Consider the following 21,118-nt stretch of genomic DNA (forward strand, 5'->3'; position numbering starts at 1 on the left):
CTTAAAAAGAGAGTAAGACAAACTGAGCTGAATGTGTTGTGTCAACCATGTCAACGGAATTCCTCTCCTCCCTCTGCAACTTTGGTGTCCACCTACAGTCCCGTCTCAAGGTTGATCAAGGAAGGGGTTAATAGACACTGTTACATATTACACGGCAGGGTAGCCTAGTGGTTAGAGCGTTGGGCAAGTAACTGAAAGGTTGCAAGTTCAAATCCCCGAGCTGACAAGGTACAAATCTGTCGTTCTGCCCCTGAACAAGGCAGTTAATCCACTGTTTCTAGGCCGTCATTGTAAATAAGAATTTGTTCTTAACTGACTTGTCCAATTTGTAAGTCGCTCTGGATAAGAGCGTCTGCTAAATGACTTAAATGTAAATGTACACAGCGACCCCCCCCCCCCCCCCTACCTAAACAAGGGGGGATTGTTTAGTAAGGTCCGATTTGCCTAAGAAAAAAAGCATTGCATTTCATGTCTATCACACCAGATGGCAATTTCCCTTGTCACAACTGCATTCACTGTTATGCCATGACGAGGAACGCTCTTATCCATCCTCATTACGGCGAGTGGGTGGGGTTATGTCCTGCCTGGTTGGCCCTGTCCGGGGGTATCGTCGGACGGGGCCACAGTGTCTCCCGACCCCTCCTGTCTCAGCCTCCAGTATTCATGCTGCAGTAGTTTATGTGTCGGGGGGCTAGGGTCAGTCTGTTATATCTGGAGTATTTATCCTGTCTTATCCGGTGTCCTGTGTGAATTAATGTATGCTCCCTCTAATTCTCTCTTTCTCTCGGAGGAGGACCTGAGCCCTAGGACCATGCCTCAGGACTACCTGGCCTGATGACTCCTTGCTGTCCCCAGTCCACCTGGCCGTGCTGCTGCTCCAGTTTCAACTGTTCTGCCTGCGGCTATGGAACCCTGACCTGTCCACCGGACGTGCTACCTGTCCCAGACCTGCTGTTTTCAACTCTCTAGAGACAGCAGGAGCGGTAGAGATACTCTCAATGATCGGCTATGATAAGCCAACTGACATTTACTCCTGAGGTGCTGACCTGTTGCACCCTCGACAACCACTGTGATTATTATTATTTGACCCTCCTGGTCATCTATGAACATTTGAACATCTTGGCCATGTTCTGTTATAATCTCCACCCGGCACAGCCAGAAGAGGACTGGCCACCCCTCATAGCCTGGTTCCTCTCTAGGTTTCTTCCTAGGTTCTGGCCTTTCTAGGGAGTTTTTCCTAGCCACTGTGCTTCTACACCTGCATTGCTTGCTGTTTGGGGTTTTAGGCTGAGTTTCTGTACAGCACTTTGAGATATCAGCTGATGTAAGAAGGGCTTTATAAATACATTTGATTTGATTTGATAAAGGTCTGAGGTAGAATAACATGTGATGTGTTGGATATCTCCTGTAGTGTTCCTGTAACCTTTTATTATGTGGTTACTGTGAGACCAAACGTCAACTTAAGACAAAGATATGTGAGCATAGGAGCTCCATTCACAACCATGATGAAAAATCACCTGTTGCCAGGCCTTTCAACAGCCATAATCATGAACTAAGTACCTTACGTTATATGGGCGTTGAATTGGTGAAGGCACCACCTAGTGGAGGAGATGGGGATAAATGTATTCTCCAAAGAGAGACACATTGGTTAGATCGCTTGATCACTCTAGCAGTTCTCAATGAGGAATGGTCTTTTTCTAGTACGTTCTAAATAGACCAAACATTTAGGTAATGACATCATAATGACCGGTAATGACATCATAATGACCGGTAATGACCGGTAATGACATCATAATGACAGGTAATGACATCATAATGACCGGTAATGCCATCATAATGACAGGTAATGACATCATAATGTAATTGTATTGTGTGTGTCTACGTGTCTTCATTTGATTGTCATGTTTCCCCACACAGCTTCCTCTGCTGGGATCTCTGGATTGGGCCAATACTGACTTGAAATTTAGAATAATGCTCACCTGTGAGGTTTTGTTGTTGTGACATTGATTACCATTGCCTCGCACGCTGAAGAAGGGCTCATACCCCCAAACGTTTGTTCGGCAATAAGAAATATGTCAATGTATGGTTATTTACCGGAGAGCTGTCCAATTTCTGTCCTTTGAACCACACACCTTGTAGAATCCATGCCCCGGAGAATTCAGGCTGTTCTGGAGGCAAAGGGAGTTCCGACCCAGTACTAGATGGGTGTACCTAATAAACTGGCCACTGAGTGTCTGTTTCCCTAAGAGTTGTGTAAAGTTGGTAGAATCTTTATTCAAAATGATTCACAGCTGTAATGGCTGCCGAAGGTGCTTCCACCAAGCATTAACTCTGGGCGGGGGGGGGGGGAGACATTTCAGATTTAATTTGTAACGTTTTCTATAATTTTTATTTTACTTTTGAAGATGTGGAGTTGGTTGTGTAGATTGTCAGGAAAGAAATTCAAGGTAATACATGTTTTGATAAGTTTAGGGCAGCGAAAGGTGAATGTGCAAGGAGTGTGTAGACTTTTACTAGAGGCTTTATATATCCATAACAAATTATATTTGGATACAGAATGGAACAAGACAGCAAAGTACATACTTTAATAATATTATCAATAGAAACTACATGTAACAACTAAGTAAACAATAAAGTACTACATATAGCAGGTAAGTAGAACATCAAACATCAACAACTGACAACATCAGTAGTCCATCAACGTCCATTACCATTAGCCAAGATGGCCGCCTTCTGTCTTCAAGCATTTCTCAGAAGAAGAAGAAAAGACAGGAAGTCTTGGTTACATTTGGCATAGTCTGCAGGATGTTAACTATTCCTTTGTCTTCCCTAATCCCTATCTTTTACACATGGGCATAAAGCTCTCCCATGTCAGCCAGCAGGGTGGTGTTGAAGGTGTTCCTCTGTCTCTCTGCACGTGGCCATGAAGATCTTAACCTCTCCCATCTCAGCCAGCAGGGTGGTGTTTAAGGTGTTCCTCTGTCTCTCTGCATGTGGCCATGAAGATCTTAACCTCTCCCATCTCAGCCAGCAGGGTGGTGTTTAAGGTGTTCCTCTGTCTCTCTGCATGTGGCCATGAAGATCTTAACCTCTCCCATGTCAGCCAGCAGGGTGGTGTTGAAGGTGTTCTTGAAGTCCTCAGTGAACACCAGGTCTGTGGGAAAACGGACCTTGTTGGCCCAGATCAGAGTGGTTCCTAAGGGAAATAAAATGAGTTGTTTAAGGCTTTCGTGTCTTACATTCTGGGATTTGTTGTACTTTAAACTGTTCAATAAATCAACTATTCATCCAACCAATCAACCAACCAATTAACCAATGAAATAATCAGTCAATAAATCAATCAACCAATGAATAATTTAACAAATCAACCAATCAATAATTTAACAAATCAACCAATCAATCAACCAATCAATCAACCAATCACTAATTGAACAAATCAACCAATCAACCAATCAATCAACCAATCAATAATTTAACAAATCAACCAATCAATCAATCAACCTGGACGGCAGAAGTATCTCATGGTGAACAGCAGCTCTTCCAGGTAGTCATGGTGATACACCACGTCAGCCGCCAGCACGTAGTCATAGCGATAGACGGTTCTGGGGTAGGTGCGTTCCACGTCAGGACCCCAGGACAGAGCTGCAGCTTGGGGAGTGTACCTACAGCGCCCTCTTGTGTTACGGAGCAGGTTGGCTCTCAGGTTACCTATGATCTCTGGTAGGTCTGTAGCTGTGACCCAGGCACCTGGGGACAGGAAGCACTCTGTTATTTAACTAACAGACAAACAGGTGGCCAGTACCAAATCAACCCCTAGCCTCTAGTCGTCTAGCGCCTAGGACACCATGCAGATCTGAAAAGATTGGATAGGTGTAAGTGGTATAGAATGCCAGGACCTCATCCACCTTGATATCCACCTGGCTTGGACCTCCTCCACCTTGCTATCCACCTGGCTAGGACCTCCTCCACCTTGATAGGACCTCCTCCACCTTGCTAGGACCTCCACCACCTTGATAGGACCTCCTCCACCTTGCTAGGACCTCCTCCACCTTGATAGGACCTCCTCCACCTTGCTAGGACCTCCACCACCTTGATAGGACCTCCTCCACCTTGCTAGGACCTCCACCACCTTGATAGGACCTCCTCCACCTTGCTAGGACCTCCTCCACCTTGATAGGACCTCCTGCACCTTTGTAGGACCTCCTCCACCTTGCTAGGACCTCCTCCACCTTGCTAGGACCTCCTCCACCTTGATAGGACCTCCTCCACCTTGATAGGACCTCCTCCGCCTTGATAGGACCTCCTCCACCTTGCTATCCACCTTGGTAGGACCTCCTCCACCTTGATAGGACCTCCTCCACCTTGATAGGACCTCCTCCACCTTGATAGGACCTCCTACACCTTGATAGGACCTCCTCCACCTTGATAGGACCTCCTCCGCCTTGATAGGACCTCCTCCACCTTGCTATCCACCTTGGTAGGACCTCCTCCACCTTGGTAGGACCTCCTCCACCTTGATAGGATCTCATCCACCTTACTATCCACCTTGGTAGGACCTCCTTCACCTTGATAGGACCTCCTCCACCTTGCTAGGACCTCCTCCACCTGGCTATCCACCTTGATAGGACCTCCTCCACCTGGCTAGCCACCTTGATAGGACCTCCTCCACCTGGCTAGCCACCTTGCTAGGACCTCCTCCACCTTGATAGGATCTCCTCCACCCTGCTAGGACCTCCTCCACCTTGCTAGGACCTCCTCCACCTGGCTAGCCACCTTGATAGGACCTCCTCCACCTTGCTAGGACCTCCTCCACCTTGATAGGACCTCCTCCACCTTGATAGGATCTCCTCCACCCTGCTAGGACCTCCTCCAACTTGCTAGGACCTCCTCCACCTTGCTAGGACCTCCTCCACCTGGCTAGGACCTCCTCCACCTTGCTAGGACCTCCTCCACCTTGCTAGGACCTCCTCCACCTGGCTAGCCACCTTGATAGGCTAGGTATAAATGTTTCCATATTACTTACACCTCTCCGATCTCCTCAGATGTACAATATGAGTAAATGTAATGTCCAGACTCACCTAGGAGTGTGGCTACAATAGACACTAGGCCAGGGCCTGCTCCTAGCTCCAGCACTGCCTTGTCCACCAGGTTCAACTGCTCAACGTTGGTCTCTAGGTAGTGACACAGAGCCAACGCCTGAAGGCAACCATAGTTACTATAGAAACCATCATTATAGTTGTTAGAACTTCAACCATAGTTACTATAGAATCAAAATCAAATCAAATCAAGTTTATTTTATATAGCCCTTCGTACATCAGCTAATATCTCGAAGTGCTGTACAGAAACCCAGCCTAAAACCCCAAACAGCAAGCAATGCAGGTGTAGAAACCTTCATTATAGTTGTTAAACATTAATCATCGTCCATCCATCCACACTGTGAAACATTTAACCAATCATCCTCCTCCATCCACACTGTGAAACATTTAACCAATCATCCTCCTCCATCCACACTGTGAAACATTTAACCAATCATCCTCCTCCATCCACACTGTGAAACATTTAACCAATCATCATCCTCCTCCATCCACACTGTGAAACATTTAACCAATCATCATCCTCCATCCACACTGTGAAACATTTAACCAATCATCCTCCTCCATCCACACTGTGAAACATTTAACCAATCATCATCCTCCTCCATTCACACTGTGAAACATTTAACCAATCATCCTCCTCCATCCACACTGTGAAACATTTAACCAATCATCCTCCTCCATCCACACTGTGAAACATTTAACCAATCATCATCCTCCTCCATCCACACTGTGAAACATTTAACCAATCATCATCCTCCTCCATTCACACTGTGAAACATTTAACCAATCATCCTCCTCCATCCACACTGTGAAACATTTAACCAATCATCCTCCTCCATCCACACTGTGAAACATTTAACCAATCATCATCCTCCTCCATCCACACTTAATCAGCATTATTCTGTGAGTTCATTGGACTTCAAAAGGAAAAGAATTTGAGCTACTTTGTTAAATCCTCGAAGTGAGCTGAATTTGAACAAGCTCGTTGAGTAAAATTACAAATTCATGTTTAATCAAAACCACTTAATACCACATCCATACTTATCATATTTCCCAGAATGCTCTATTGTAGGTTGATTTTTAGAATTGTTGGTTTCAATACCTGTGTTTTTGCATATTACATTGATTGATTTAATCTTATGATACACAAACATAAATAACATACATTTTTCTAAACTAATTAGAAGTTGGACTTATTGCCCCCGTTACTGAGACGGCGGTTCCAGTTCAAATGAATTAGGACGTCTGAATAATGAATATTCATACCCTGGCAGTCATTCTTATGCAGGCTGAGGGAGATTAAAGTCTGAATAATGAATATTCATACCCTGGCAGTCATTCTTATGCAGGCTGAGGGAGATTAAAGTCTGAATAATGAATATTCATACCCTGGCAGTCATTCTTATGCAGGCTGAGGGAGATTAAAGTCTGAATAATGAATATTCATACCCTGGCAGTCATTCTTATGCAGGCTGAGGGAGATTAAAGTCTGAATAATGAATATTCATACCCTGGCAGTCATTCTTATGCAGGCTGAGGGAGATTAAAGTCTGAATAATGAATATTCATACCCTGGCAGTCATTCTTATGCAGGCTGAGGGAGATTAAAGTCTGAATAATGAATATGCATACCCTGGCAGTCATTCTTGTGCAGGCTGAGGGAGATTAAAGTCTGAATAATGAATATTCATACCCTGGCAGTCATTCTTATGCAGGCTGAGGGAGATTAAAGTCTGAATAATGAATATTCATACCCTGGCAGTCATTCTTATGCAGGCTGAGGGAGATTAAAGGTTCCAACTGTTGGATCTTCTCAATCTGGCTGGATTACAATAATAATTCCAGCACGTTTGCAAAGCCAGAATAATGTGACTTGCAGGCCTGATGTGGTCTGTAAACCAGGAGTTTCAGACCACTGTGGTATCTCCCTCCTTCCTTCCGTCCTAATCGTCGTCACTGCTATCATCGTTATCTATGAACTTCATGTTAACTAGTAGACTAACTCACCGCTGGCCAGATGACAGCACCGTAAGAGTCCAAGGCCTCCAAGATGCTGATCTCCTCTCCTACGTAGCAGAACACCTCTTTACCAAACGTGGAGTAGGTAGTGGGGGCCCAGGCCTGCTTCTTCTGCTGCTGGGGTTCAGTCTCCTTGGCTTTGTCATCTGATTCCTCCTCACCGTCTATCACTGTTGTCTCGCTATCATCTTTCTCATCTTCATCTTCCTCCTCCTCCTCTTCCTTCACAATCACAGTTTCCTCCTCCTCCTCTTCCTTCACGATCACAGTCTTCTTCTCCTCTTGGTGAGGTGTGCATAAAGGATCCATAGAAACCGGATAAATTACAAAGTTACTTCAACTGCACTGATATATAGTATAGTAGCTGATGTTGTGTTGATAGGTTGGCTACTAATGGTACAGTCAGCCCTCTCTTCAGGCTCAGCCTCTCCCACACTTTGTAAACACAGCGTCCAACACTTGAGTTTTTATCTCTCTCTCCCCCCTTCCTAACTTCACTCGTTCCTGCACCCTGTTTGGTAACAACATCTTTTTTGCTGCTCACAGCCTGTCACAGGCTACGTACTGTAATGACACCCAGATCTCCCCCCTCTAGCCTCTATCATCCCCCCATATGGACCGCCTCACAGAAAACTATGTTACACTAAATGTACGGTCAAGCAACTAATGGAACTAACATCTCACCCAAAATAACATGTCAGTCCATATACTCCTCATATTCCTTCCTGCATGAAAAATACAGCATGAAAAATACAGCATGAAAACATTCTATCTCTATTCTATCTCTATTCTGGCTCTATTCTGGCTCTATTCTGGCTCTATTCTGGCTCTATTCTGGCTCTATTCTGGCTCTATTCTGACTCTATTCTGGCTCTATTCTGGATCTATTCTGGCTCTATTCTGGCTCTATTCTGGATCTATTCTGGCTCTATTCTGGCTCTATTCTGGATCTATTCTGGCTCTATTCTAACTCTATTCTGGCTCTATTCTGGATCTATTCTAACTCTATTCTGGCTCTATTCTGGCTCTATTCTGGCTCTATTCTGGATCTATTCAGGCTCTATTCTGGCTCTATTCTGGATCTATTCTGGCTTTATTCTGGCTCTATTCTGGCTCTATTCTGGCTCTATTCTGGATCTATTCTGGCTCTATTTTGGATCTATTCTAACTCTTTTCTGGCTCTATTCTGGCTCTATTTTGGTTCTATTCTGGCTCTATTCTGGCTCTATTCTGGATCTATTCTAACTCTATTCTGACTCTATTCTGACTCTATTCTTGATCTATTTTGGCTCTATTCTGGCTCTATTCTGGCTCTATTCTGGCTACATTCTGGCTCTATTTTGGCTCTATTCTGGCTCTATTTTGGCTCTATTCTAGCTCTATTCTGGCTCTATTCTGGCTACATTCTGGCTCTATTTTGGCTCTATTCTGGCTCTATTTTGGCTCTATTCTAGCTCTATTTTGGCTCTATTCTGGCTCTGTTCTGGCTCTATTCTGGCTTTATTCTATCTCTATTCTGGCTACATTGTGGCTCTATTTTGGCTCTAATCTGGCTCTATTCTATCTCTATTCTATCTCTATTCTGGATCTATTCTATCTCTATTCTGGCTCTATTCTATCTCTATTCTGGCTCTATTCTATCTCTATTCTATCTCTATTCTGGATCTATTCTATCTCTATTCTATCTCTATTCTGGTTCTATTCTGGCTCTATTCTGGCTCTATTTTGGCTCTATTCTAGCTCTATTCTGGCTACATTCTGGCTCTATTTTGGCTCTATTCTGGCTCTATTTTGGCTCTATTCTAGCTCTATTTTGGCTCTATCCTGGCTCTGTTCTGGCTCTATTCTGGCTATATTCTATCTCTATTCTGGCTACATTCTGACTCTATTTTGGCTCTATTCTGGCTCTATTCTATCTCTATTCTATCTCTATTCTGGATCTATTCTATCTCTATTCTATCTCTATTCTGGCTCTATTCTATCTCTATTCTGGCTCTATTCTATCTCTATTCTATCTCTATTCTGGCTCTATTCTATCTCTATTCTATCTCTATTCGGGTTCTATTCTATCTCTATTCTGGCTCTATTCTGGCTCTATTCTGGCTCTATTCTGGATCTATTCTAACTCTATTCTGACTCTATTCTGACTCTATTCTTGATCTATTTTGGTTCTATTCTGGCTCTATTCTGGCTCTATTCTGGATCTATTCTAACTCTATTCTGACTCTATTCTGGATCTATTCTAACTCTATTCTGGCTCTATTTTGGTTCTATTCTGGCTCTATTCTGGCTCTATTTTGGCTATATTCTGGCTCTATTTTGGCTCTATTCTAGCTCTATTCTGGCTCTATTCTGGCTACATTCTGGCTCTATTTTGGCTCTATTCTGGCTCTATTTTGGCTCTATTCTAGCTCTATTTTGGCTCTATTCTGGCTCTGTTCTGGCTCTATTCTGGCTATATTCTATCTTTGTTCTGGCTACATTCTGGCTCTGTTCTGGCTCTATTCTGACTCTATTCTATCTCTATTCTATCTCTATTCTGGATCTATTCTATCTCTATTCTGGCTCTATTCTATCTCTATTCTGGATCTATTCTATCTCTATTCTGGCTCTATTCTATCTCTATTCTGGCTCTATTTTGGCTCTATTCAAGCTCTATTCTGGCTACATTCTGGCTCTATTTTGGCTCTATTCTGGCTCTATTTTGGTTCTATTCTGGCTCTATTCTGGCTCTATTCTGGATCTATTCTGGCTCTATTCTGGCTATATTCTATCTCTATTCTGGCTACATTCTGACTCTATTTTGGCTCTATTCTGGCTCTATTCTATCTCTATTCTATCTCTATTCTGGTTCTATTCTATCTCTGTTCTGGCTCTATTCTGACTCTATTCTATCTCTATTCTGGATCTATTCTATCTCTATTCTGGCTCTATTAAATCTCTATTCTGGATCTATTCTATCTCTATTCTATCTCTATTCTATCTCTATTCTGGCTCTATTCTAACTCTATTCTAACTCTATTCTGACTCTATTCTGGATCTATTCTAACTCTATTCTGGCTCTATTTTGGTTCTATTCTGGCTCTATTCTGGCTCTATTCTGGATCTATTCTGGCTCTATTCTGGCTATATTCTATCTCTATTCTGGCTCTATTCTGGCTCTATTTTGGCTCTTCTGGCTCTATTTTGGCTCTATTCTAGCTCTATTTTGGCTCTATTCTGGCTCTGTTCTGGCTCTATTCTGGCTCTATTCTATCTCTATTCTGGCTACATTCTGGCTCTATTTTGGCTCTATTTTGGCTCTATTCTATCTCTATTCTATCTCTATTCTGGATCTATTCTATCTCTATTCTGGCTCTATTCTATCTCTATTCTGGCTCTATTCTATCTCTATTCTATCTCTATTCTGGATCTATTCTATCTCTATTCTATCTCTATTAAGGTTCTATTCTGGCTCTATTCTGGCTCTATTTTGGCTCTATTCTAGCTCTATTCTGGCTACATTCTGGCTCTATTTTGGCTCTATTCTGGCTCTATTTTGGCTCTATTCTAGCTCTATTTTGGCTCTATTCTGGCTCTGTTCTGGCTCTATTCTGGCTATATTCTATCTCTGTTCTGGCTCTATTCTATCTCTATTCTATCTCTATTCTGACTCTATTCTGGCTCTATTCTGGCTCTATTCTATCTCTATTCTGGCTCTATTCTATCTCTGTTCTGGCTCTATTCTGACTCTATTCTATCTCTATTCTGGCTCTATTCTATCTCTGTTCTGGCTCTATTCTGACTCTATTCTATCTCTATTCTGGCTCTATTCTATCTCTATTCTGGCTCTATTCTATCTCTATTCTGGATCTATTCTATCTCTATTCTGGCTCTATTCTATCTCTATTCTGGCTCTATTCTGACTCTATTATGGCTCTATTCTGGCTCTATTCTGACTCTATTCTATCCCTATTCTGACTCTATTCTGGCTCTATTCTGGCTCTATTCTATCTCTATTCTGGCTCTATTCTATCTCTGTTCTGGCTCTATTCTGACTCTATTCTATCTCTATTCTATCTCTATTCTGGATCTATTCTATCTCTATTCTGGCTCTATTCTATCTCTATTCTGACTCTATTCTATCTCTATTCTGGCTCTATTCTATCTCTATTCTATCTCTATTCTGGCTCTATTCTATCTCTGTTCTGGCTCTATTCTGGCTCTATTCTATCCCTATTCTGACTCTATTCTATCTCTATTCTGGCTCTATTCTATCCCTATTCTGACTCTATTCTGGCTCTATTCTGGCTCTATTCTATCTCTATTCTGGCTCTATTCTGGCTCTATTCTGACTCTATTCTATCCCTATTCTGACTCTATTCTGGCTCTATTCTGGCTCTATTCTATCTCTATTCTGGCTCTATTCTGGCTCTATTCTGGCTCTATTCTGACTCTATTCTATCTCTATTCTATCTCTATTCTGGCTCTATTCTGGATCTATTCTATCTCTATTCTATCTCTATTCTGGATATATTCTATCTCTATTCTATCTCTATTCTGGCTCTATTCTATCTCTATTCAGGCTCTATTCTATCTCTATTCTATCTCTATTCTATCTCTATTCTGGCTCTATTCTGGATCTATTCTATCTCTATTCTGGCTCTTTTCTATCTCTGTTCTGGCTCTATTCTATCTCTATTCTATCTCTATTCTATCTCTATTCTGGATATATTCTATCTCTATTCTATCTCTATTCTGGCTCTATTCTATCTCTATTCAGGCTCTATTCTATCTCTATTCTATCTCTATTCAGGCTGTATTCTACCTGTGTTGTCTTGACTCTGGTATATCTGGACCAGGTGTTCTTAATGTTTTGTCCACTCAGTGTATGTGGCTGTAATATCTGACCTGAGTCGTGACCTGTGTTGTCTTGACTCTGGTATATCTGGACCAGATGTTCTTAATGTTTTGTCCACTCAGTGTATGTGGCTGTAATATCTGTCCTGAGTCGTGACCTGTGTTGTCTTGACTCTGGTATATCTGGACCAGGTGTTCTTAATGTTTTGTCCACTCAGTGTATGTGGCTGTAATATCTGACCTGAGTCGTGACCTGTGTTGTCTTGACGCTGGTATATCTGGACCAGGTTTATTACTCTGGGTCTGATTTAGTCTCCTTGTAGGGACACTTATAAATGAGGCCTAATTAAAAACAGAGAGTTCTCTCATTCCCGGGTTCGTTTGGATCACCAAAATACCACTGTCTCAAGTTATGCCGAGCTTGAGGAATCCACTTGGTCAACTTTACTTGGCCATCGCCCATCTCTTATCAATACATATTGGATATCGCACTGCTTCTTGACACATTGCCCACTTAACCCGGAAGTCAGCGGCACCAATGTGTCGGTGGAAACACCGTACAGCTGGTGCAGCGTGCACCTGATAACCCAAAACGGACCTCGTGCACCTGGTAACCCAAAACGGACCTCGTGCACCTGGTAACCCAAAACGGACCTCGTGCACCTGGTAACCCAAAACGGACCTCGTGCACCTGGTAACCCAAAACGGACCTCGTGCACCTGGTAACCCAAAACGGACCTCGTGCACCTGGTAACCCAAAACGGACCTCGTGCACCCGGCCACCCACAGGAGTCGCTAGTGCGCGATGGGACAAGGACATCCCTGCCGGACAAAACCACCCTCCCTAACCCGGACAACGTTGGGCCAATTGTGCACTGCCCAATGGGTCTCCCGGTCGCGGCCGGCTGCGACTGAGCCTGGACTCGAACCCAGAATCTCTAGTGGCACAGCTAGCACTGTGATGCAGTGCCTTAGACCACTGCGCCACTCGGGAGGCCAAATCAGTAATTTGTACGGAGGAATGTTGACAAACACTCCAGGGAGTCACCAACATACTCTGCATCCTCGGCTATTTAAAACCGTTTGGCTCATGCAGTGTCCAGAAGACAGGGGTAATAGAATAGAGGACAGGGGTAATAGAACAGGGGACAGGGGTAACAGAACAGGGGACAGGGGTAACAGAACAGAGGGCAGGGGTAACAGAACAGGGGACAGGGGTAACAGAACAGGGGACAGGGGTAACAGAACAGAGGACAGGGGTAACAGAACAGAAGACAGGGGTAACAGAACAGAGGACAGGGGTAACAGAACAGAGGACAGGGGTAACAGAACAGAGGACAGGGGTAATAGAACAGAGGACAGGGGTAACAGAACAGAGGACAGGGGTAATAGAACAGAGGACAGGGGTAACAGAACAGAGGACAGGGGTAACAGAACAGAGGACAGGGGTAACAGAACAGAGGACAGGGGTAACAGAACAGAGGACAGGGGTAACAGAACAGAGGACAGGGGTAACAGAACAGAGGACAGGGGTAACAGAACAGGGCTGTCTGCTAGCTGCTCTACTCTCATAGATCAACCAGAGGACAGGGGTAACAGAACAGAGGACAGGGGTAACAGAACAGAGGACAGGGGTAACAGAACAGAGGATAGGGGTAACAGAACAGAGGACAGGGGTAACAGAACAGAGGACAGGGGTAACAGAACAGGGCTGTCTGCTAGCTGCTCTACTCTCATAGATCAACCAGAGGACAGGGGTAACAGAACAGAGGACAGGGGTAACAGAACAGAGGACAGGGGTAACAGAACAGAGGACAGGGGTAACAGAACAGAGGACAGGGGTAACAGAACAGAGGACAGGGGTAACAGAACAGAGGACAGGGGTAACAGAACAGAGGACAGGGGTAACAGAACAGAGGACAGGGGTAACAGAACAGAGGACAGGGGTAACAGAACAGAGGACAGGGGTAACAGAACAGAGGACAGGGGTAACAGAACAGAGGACAGGGGTAATAGAACAGAGGACAGGGGTAACAGAACAGAGGACAGGGGTAACAGAACAGAGGACAGGGGTAACAGAACAGGGCTGTCTGCTAGCTGCTCTACTCTCATAGATCCACCAGAGGACAGGGGTAATAGAACAGAGGACAGGGGTAATAGAACAGAGGACAGGGGTAACAGAACAGAGGACAGGGGTAACAGAACAGGGCTGTCTGCTAGCTGCTCTACTCTCATAGATCCACCAGAGGACAGGGGTAATAGAACAGAGGACAGGGGTAATAGAACAGAGGACAGGGCTAACAGAACAGAGGACAGGGGTAACAGAACAGGGCTGTCTGCTAGCTGCTCTACTCTCATAGATCAACCAGAGGACAGGGGTAACAGAACAGAGGACAGGGGTAACAGAACAGAGGACAGGGGTAATAGAACAGAGGACAGGGGTAATAGAACAGAGGACAGGGGTAATAGAACAGAGGACAGGGGTAATAGAACAGAGGACAGGGGTAACAGAACAGAGGACAGGGGTAACAGAACAGAGGACAGGGGTAATAGAACAGAGGACAGGGGTAATAGAACAGAGGACAGGGGTAATAGAACAGAGGACAGGGGTAACAGAACAGAGGACAGGGGTAACAGAACAGAGGACAGGGGTAACAGAACAGGGCTGTCTGCTAGCTGCTCTACTCTCATAGATCAACCAGAGGACAGGGGTAACAGAACAGAGGACAGGGGTAACAGAACAGAGGACAGGGGTAACAGAACAGAGGACAGGGGTAACAGAACAGAGGACAGGGGTAACAGAACAGAGGACAGGGGTAACAGAACAGGGCTGTCTGCTAGCTGCTCTACTCTCATAGATCAACCAGAGGACAGGGGTAACAGAACAGAGGACAGGGGTAACAGAACAGAGGACAGGGGTAACAGAACAGAGGACAGGGGTAACAGAACAGAGGACAGGGGTAACAGAACAGAGGACAGGGGTAACAGAACAGAGGACAGGGGTAACAGAACAGAGGACAGGGGTAACAGAACAGAGGACAGGGGTAACAGAACAGAGGACAGGGGTAACAGAACAGAGGACAGGGTAACAGAACAGAGGACAGGGGTAACAGAACAGAGGACAGGGGTAACAGAACAGAGGACAGGGGTAACAGAACAGAGGACAGGGGTAATAGAACAGAGGACAGGGGTAACAGAACAGAGGACAGGGGTAACAGAACAGGGCTGTCTGCTAGCTGCTCTACTCTCATAGATCCACCAGAGGACAGGGGTAATAGAACAGAGGACAGGGGTAATAGAACAGAGGACAGGGGTAACAGAACAGAGGACAGGGGTAACAGAACAGGGCTGTCTGCTAGCTGCTCTACTCTCATAGATCCACCAGAGGACAGGGGTAATAGAACAGAGGACAGGGCTAACAGAACAGAGGACAGGGGTAACAGAACAGGGCTGTCTGCTAGCTGCTCTACTCTCATAGATCAACCAGAGGACAGGGGTAACAGAACAGAGGACAGGGGTAATATAATAGAACAGAGGACAGGGGTAATAGAACAGAGGACAGGGGTAATAGAACAGAGGACAGGGGTAATAGAACAGAGGACAGGGGTAATAGAACAGAGGACAGGGGTAATAGAACAGAGGACAGGGGTAATAGAACAGAGGACAGGGGTAACAGAACAGAGGACAGGGGTAACAGAACAGAGGACAGGGGTAACAGAACAGAGGACAGGGGTAACAGAACAGAGGACAGGGGTAATAGAACAGAGGACAGGGGTAACAGAACAGAGGACAGGGGTAACAGAACAGAGGACAGGGGTAACAGAACAGAGGACAGGGGTAACAGAACAGAGGACAGGGGTAACAGAACAGAGGACAGGGGTAATAGAACAGAGGACAGGGGTAACAGAACAGGGCTGTCTGCTAGCTGCTCTACTCTCATAGATCAACCAGAGGACAGGGGTAATAGAACAGAGGACAGGGGTAATAGAACAGAGGACAGGGGTAACAGAACAGAGGACAGGGGTAACAGAACAGAGGACAGGGGTAACAGAACAGAGGACAGGGGTAATAGAACAGAGGACAGGGGTAACAGAACAGGGGACAGGGGTAACAGAACAGAGGACAGGGGTAACAGAACAGAGGACAGGGGTAACAGAACAGAGGACAGGGGTAACAGAACAGAGGACAGGGGTAACAGAACAGGGGACAGGGGTAACAGAACAGAGGACAGGGGTAACAGAACAGGGCTGTCTGCTAGCTGCTCTACTCTCATAGACCCACCAGAGGACAGGGGTAATAGAATATGGCTTTCTGCAGTGCAATCTCATGTGTCAGACCCCGGGCAGACCCCAAGACAGGTCATCAGGGGGAATTTGTAACTCTGACCTCCATTAAAAACTGTTTTGATTTCGTCAGCGTTTGGCCTGGGTATGAGTATTTGACCTGGATACGCCAGCTCTCGGGTTTCTGATATGACCGTTAAAACCAAATCTAATCCAGCCTGAAACCCTTTTTGTCGGAGGTCCTTGGTATGCCCCTGCCTCTGCCCTACATAGCTCGTACCCTTCTGTGCCTACACCAAGCACAGGCTTCCCAGTCGTCTCCCCAGAGCCCCTGTCTACTCCAGCAACTAGCCTATGGAGCGTTGTCCTCAGCGCAGTACCACCAGTGCCTACACACGCACCAAGCCTCTGTGTGTCTCCAGAGCCCTGTACGCAACTGTTCCTTCTCCCGTGACTCGCCATGATGTGTGTGCCCTCAGCCCTGGTAACACCCAGTGCCAGGTACCACGACACCAGCTATAGTACGCCTGAGAGTCCAGTGTGCCCTGTTGTTGTTCCGCGCACTAGCTGATGGTGCGTTGTTCCTTAGCCCGGTACCTCCAGTTCCGGGTACCAGCACCAGGCCTACAGTGCGTCTCAGTCGGCAGAGTCTGACGTCTGACCAGCGGCGCATGAAACTGCCTGGCTGCCCAGCGGGCGCCTGAACTGCCCGTCTAGCCCAGCGGCGCTGCATGCCCGTCTGCCCAACGCGTCGACCTGTCCGTCTGCAAGCGTCGCATGAATGCCCGTCGGTAATGAGACTTCAAAAGCAGCCCGTACTGCCATGAGCCTGCAAAGCCGCCGTCTGCCATGAGGACTACAGAGCCGTTCCGACCAGACAGGAGCCGCTAGGAGCCTTCCGCCAGACAGGAGCCGCTAGAGCCTTCCGCCAGGACAGGCGCAGACAAAGCCTTCCGACAGACAGGAGCAGCCAGAGCCTTCTGCCAGACAGGCATTCAGCCAGTAGCCTTCCGCCAGCCAGACCAGCCAGAGCCGTATCCAGCCATGACCAGCCAGAGCGTCATCCAGCCATGACCAGGCCAGAGCCGTCATTCCAGCCATGACCAGCCAGAGCCGTCATCCAGCCATGAACAGCCAGAGCGTCATCCAGCCAGATCCGCCAGAGCCAGCCAAGCCGGATCCGCCAGAGCCAGCCAGCCAGGATCCGCCATCCCAATCGGTTTGTGCCCCTCAATCCGGTGTTTGCCATCATTCCTGGTATGCCCCTTAGTCGGTGCCTGCCCCTTAATTCGGTGGGTTTAATTTGGAGGGTGGTCCTTGGGAGGAGGCTACAAAAGCGGGGTTGGACTATAGGTGGGATTGGGACCACGCCCAGAGCCTGAAGCCGCCACTGGGAAGATGCCCACCCAGACCCTCCCCTAAGACTTTTGGTGAGTGCGTCCGGAGTTCGCCACTTGAGGGGGGGGTTCTGTCACGTTCCTGACCTGTTTCTGTTAATAGACTTTTTGTTTTTCTTTGTTTACTGTATATTGACTGTATGTTTGTTTATTCCATGTGTAACTCTGTGTTGTGGTATGTGTCAATGCTGATGCTTATCTTGGCCAGGTCGCAGTCCAAATGAGAACTGTTCTAAAAACTTGTCTTACCTGGGTAAATGAAAGGTGAAATAAAATAAATAAAATAAACCATCAGAAAGTCAAAACCGTCCAGAGTGTGATGTTGGACGGCGGGCAGGTGCAGCAGTGATCGGTTGAACGAGCATGCATTTGTTTTACATGTATTTAAGGAGCAATTGGAGGCCACGGAAGGAGATATAAGGCTTGTATATATAAGGTCTGTTATATAAACAGACCTTATATCTAACAAGCCTTATATCTAACAAGCCTTATATCTAAACAAGCCTATATCTAACAAGCCTTATATCTAACAAGCCTATAATCTAACAAGCCTTATATCTAACAAGCCTATATTATAACAGACCATTATACTATAAAACAAACAACAAGCCTATATATATAAGGCTTGTTAGGATATGAGGCTTGTAGATATGAATGGCTTGTTAGATATAAGGCTTGTTAGGATATGAGGACTTTGTCTCCATTTTTCACGAACATTGCAGTTGTTTACAAAACCTGCTTCACTACTTTTACAAGAACCACCCTGGGAAAACCCATGAAAATGCACCAATTTACTGGGTAAACCATCTGACTGTAAAGTGGTCTTTCCGCATCTATATAATAAAGGTAGGAGTGCAAGAAGTCTGCTTAGTGCTCACTGTAGGTACGCCAATAGAACCACCGGAGCTCTCCAACCCATGTCTAGGATGAATACACTTTGTGCAGAAGAAGAAACTCTATGTGTGTGGCCCAAATGGTTACCCATTCCGTTTACATTGCATAATGTTGAACCAGGGCCCACAGTGCACTATATAGGGATAGAGTGAAATATAGGACGGCAAACCTGTGACTCTTAATCAGAGAGTGCTTGCTCCTGAAGTAGTTTAAGTACCCTCCATTAGGGCCCTAGTGTAATCCCAAATGGCATCCTATTCCATATATCGTTCTTTACTTTTGAAACAGAACCCTTGTGAAAAGTAGGCCGGCATAGGGAATGGGGGCCACCTGGGACACTAACATATCTTCCTAGAGAGGCCAGTTAGAGAACCAATCCACCCACATCGCCTGGCATGGCATTAATCACAACAGCAGCGGAGCTACAGGAGACTGGGTGGGGGTTTTGTGTGTGTGTGTGTGTGGGTGTGTGTTGTGTGGGTGTGTGTGTGTGTGTGTGTGTGTGTGTGTGTGTGTGTCTGTGGGTGTGTGTGTGTGTGTGTTGTGTGGGGTGTGTGCCAAAATATGCAATGGTTGATTAGATGCTTTTTCATTTAATTAGGCTTTCTCTGTAACCATATTACTAGGAAACCTCATGGACAATATGGCACGTTAAATAAAAAAATGAATACTATATGAATATTTGCAATATAAATACCAAAGTTTGATAGATTGTCATAGGATTTTCTGATTTACCAAAATTATGAAGATTCAATAACTTTAGTAAATTACCAGTAGCTTTCAACCTAATTAGGGAGCCATGAAGTTGCCAGACTGATTCAATGACTCCGTTTTAAACTCTTATTTAGAGACATCCTTCAAATGGAGTGACTCTTTCCATGCAGCGATGTGACGAGGCGTGTGGGGTTGGAGAGAGCTACCCAGAGCAACTCGTTCTCTCTCGCTGTCTGTCTGTCTGGTTTCTGTCTGTCTGTCTGTCTGTATGTCTGGTCTGTTGTGTTAGTTTGTGTGTTGTGTGTTAGTTTGTTGTGTGTGTGTGTGTGTGTGTGTGTGTGTGTGTGTGTGGGTTTGGTGTGTGTGTGTTGTGTGTGTGTGTGTGCTGTGTGTGTGTGTGTGTGTGTGTGTGCTTTGTGTATGGTGTGTGTGTGCGTGAGCAGCAGAAGGCGGTTACATAAACAAACGGGACGCATCATCCTGTGTTTTGCAACAATTTCAAAGATATGCAAATTAACTCACATTGGATATTATTGTATAATTGCAAAAACTCATCATTTAACATAGTGAGGAGGAGTTTGTTGCAAATGTATGTGTGTTATCTTTGAATGTCTTAATTTACACAAAAACCAATTACCGGCATAGGAATGGTAAGTTATACACGGACACCAAAATTGTCACTAGTACTAGGTTAATATGTCGTAGCGCGAAGCCACGAATACAAAGAGCATTGCGTCTACATTGTGAACCTACCAACGGAATTGAAAAAAATATAATGACCAGCACTTACGGCAGAATAATGAATTTATCGATAAAAAATTTAATGGAGGGAGGTTGTCCGAATGATATACAGCACACTGGAAAGTATCAGACCTCTGACTTTTCCACATGTTGTTACGTACAGCCTTATTCGAAATTGAAAAATTAAACATTTTTCCTCATCAATCTACACACAATACCCCATAACAAAATATTTACAAAGTATTCAAAATTAAAACAAAATAAATACATTATCTACATAAGTATTAGACCCTTTGCTATGAGAATCTGAAATTGAGCTCAGTGTTGATCCTGTTTCCATTAATCAGATCCTTGAGATGTTTCTACAAAACTGTAGAGTCCACCTGTGGCAAATTCAATGATTGGAATGATTTGGAAAGGCACTACTGTCTAATAAGGTCACACAGTGACGTGCATGTCAGATTAAAAACCAAACCAGGAGTTCGATAGAGAATTGTCTGTAGAGCTCCTGAGACAGGATGTGTCGAGGCACAGATCTGCGAAGGGTCCAAAAAAAATGTCTGTAGCATTGAATGTCTCCCCCAAGAACCAGTGGCCTCCATCATCTTAAAATGGAAGAAGTTTGGGAACCACAAGATATTCCTTAGAGCTGCCAACCCGGCCAAACTAAGCATCGGGCGGATAAGGGCCTTGGTAGGGAGGCGACAAGAAAACCGTGGCACTTGACAGAGAAGCTCAGAGTTCCTCTGCGGAGATGGAGAACCTTCCAGAAGGACAACCATCTCTGCAGCACTTCACCAATCAGGCTTTGAGTGGGTACTTCGCCGCGCGGGGGTCCTGGGTGTCATTACAGTCCATATGGGGGATGATAAGGCTAGAGGGGGAGGAGTTGTTGGGTGTATACAGTACGTAGCCGTGACAGGCTGTGAGCAGCAAAAAATATGTTGTTACCAAACAGGGTGCAGGACGAGTGAAGTTATGGAGGGGGGAGAGAGAGATAAAACTCAAGTGTTGGACGCTGTGTTTACAAAGTGTGGAGAGGCTGAGCCTGAAGAGAGGGCTGACGTACCATTAGTAGCCAACTATCACACAACATCAGCTACTATACTATATATCAGTGCAGTTGAAGTACACT

At 45.2% G+C, this 21,118-nt stretch overlaps 2 protein-coding genes across 2 annotated transcripts in view; one reads left to right on the top strand and one right to left on the bottom strand.

Moving 5' to 3' along the window:
• Positions 1-3,023: 3,023 nt before the first annotated feature.
• Positions 3,024-13,017, bottom strand: LOC120035673 (protein-lysine methyltransferase METTL21C-like). Its single transcript, XM_038982241.1, has 5 exons — positions 13,011-13,017; positions 7,104-7,333; positions 5,079-5,196; positions 3,502-3,747; positions 3,024-3,196 (listed from the first exon to the last, which is right to left on the bottom strand). The coding sequence occupies exons 1-5, from the start codon at positions 13,015-13,017 to the stop codon at positions 3,024-3,026; spliced, it is 774 nt and encodes a 257-aa protein (XP_038838169.1).
• A 3,683-nt stretch (positions 13,018-16,700) lies between these two features.
• The window catches only part of LOC120035674 (protein-lysine methyltransferase METTL21C-like), an 8,390-nt gene continuing 3,972 nt past the window's right edge, over positions 16,701-21,118 (top strand). The window contains exon 1 of the mRNA XM_038982242.1: positions 16,701-16,758. Within this exon, the coding sequence (XP_038838170.1) occupies positions 16,701-16,758 (58 nt within the window). The remainder of the gene's footprint in view (positions 16,759-21,118) is intronic.

The sequence above is a fragment of the Salvelinus namaycush genome, unplaced genomic scaffold (assembly GCF_016432855.1).
Source record: "Salvelinus namaycush isolate Seneca unplaced genomic scaffold, SaNama_1.0 Scaffold1086, whole genome shotgun sequence".
Classification (NCBI taxonomy): domain Eukaryota; kingdom Metazoa; phylum Chordata; class Actinopteri; order Salmoniformes; family Salmonidae; genus Salvelinus; species Salvelinus namaycush.